The 1,303-nt window shown below is 31.4% G+C and overlaps 1 protein-coding gene across 1 annotated transcript in view; it reads right to left on the reverse strand.

Moving 5' to 3' along the window:
• Nucleotides 1-1,303, reverse strand: part of LVRN (laeverin) — a 100,876-nt gene that overhangs the window by 28,517 nt on the left and 71,056 nt on the right. The window contains exon 5 of the mRNA XM_007954527.1: nucleotides 182-336. Within this exon, the coding sequence (XP_007952718.1) occupies nucleotides 182-336 (155 nt within the window). The remainder of the gene's footprint in view (nucleotides 1-181; nucleotides 337-1,303) is intronic.

Genomic DNA, 1,303 nt, shown 5'->3' on the forward strand with positions numbered 1-1,303 from the left:
CGCCAGCCGTCTGGTTAGCAGGCAAGTGCTTTAGCCACTATGCTACCAGAGCTCATATAGATATGTAAAATTCTGGTATACAGCAGGATTTTTTTGTTTTGTTTCATTTTGTTTGGGTTTCTCAGTAGAGCAGTTGAAGAATATCTTTATGTGAAATAAGAAAGAACATTTTACCACATGCCTGATGTCCAATCTCATGGGAGACAATGTATGAGATAACGGTCTTCTTTTCTGTCAGTTGATCATTCGGTTGCAGCAACAGTAATGACTCATCGAACATCAATAATCCCCAATTTTCCATAGCCCGGTTGTCAAAAATAGGCAAGGCAATTATATCTAAGTGAATTTAAATGGAGGATAAAATGAAATCATCTCTTCCAAGAAAACTGGGATTTCCAGATGTAACTACCACTAAATGAAATCATAAAGTTACTGAAAGAAAAGATAACTAAATACTTATAATATGAGAAGAGAGAAGGATTATTTAAACATGAATACTGAAGACAGGAAACAGAAAATGAATTGTCTTGACATATAAAAATGAAATAATTTAGTTGACCAAAAAGACACCATAAACAAATCTGAAAAGCAAACCACAATAGGGAAAAATATTTACAGCATATATTATAAACAACTAGGCAATACTTTTTTAAAATATATATATATTTAAGGGACTTTGACAAATCAAAGAGGAAAAAAAAAAGATGTGAACAATTTATCAAAGAAAGCATTCAAATGGCCAAAAATCCTCAAAAGTGTTCAAATTTCAAATTTACAAGAAAACTAAAAATTAGTTTTGATGTAGGTAGACGAAAACTGGAACATAGCCTATTGGTGAGAATGTAAACTGGTAAAACCTTTTTTGAGTAAGCTGGCAAAATATTCCATAATCTTGCAAATGTTCATGCCCTTTAACTAAACTATCCTACTTTTGGAATTTATACCAAGACAACTTATACTAAAGCATGGAAAGATTTACCAACACTTCTTTACAAGGATTTTCATTTGTGTTTTTTAAAGTAACTCATAATAGATTGTATTGATCCAAATGTTTAACCACATAGTATTAAATAAGTCATTTTGGCAAATTCATACATAGGCATTCCATGTCTTAAAATTACAATACAATAGAATATTTAGCTATCTAGATCATGTTACCATATACTGTTACTTTCAAAAAGCCATTCAGAGAATGATGTCAACTATGATGCACTTTGTGTTAAAACCAAGAAACAATTACAGAGACTGAGACTAAGACTCTGGAGAAGTATACAGCAAAATGTTAGCAGAGGTTATCATACCA

The sequence above is a fragment of the Orycteropus afer genome, unplaced genomic scaffold, assembly GCF_000298275.1.
Source record: "Orycteropus afer afer isolate SDZICR_OR568_19922 unplaced genomic scaffold, OryAfe1.0 scaffold00464, whole genome shotgun sequence".
NCBI lineage: Eukaryota > Metazoa > Chordata > Mammalia > Tubulidentata > Orycteropodidae > Orycteropus > Orycteropus afer.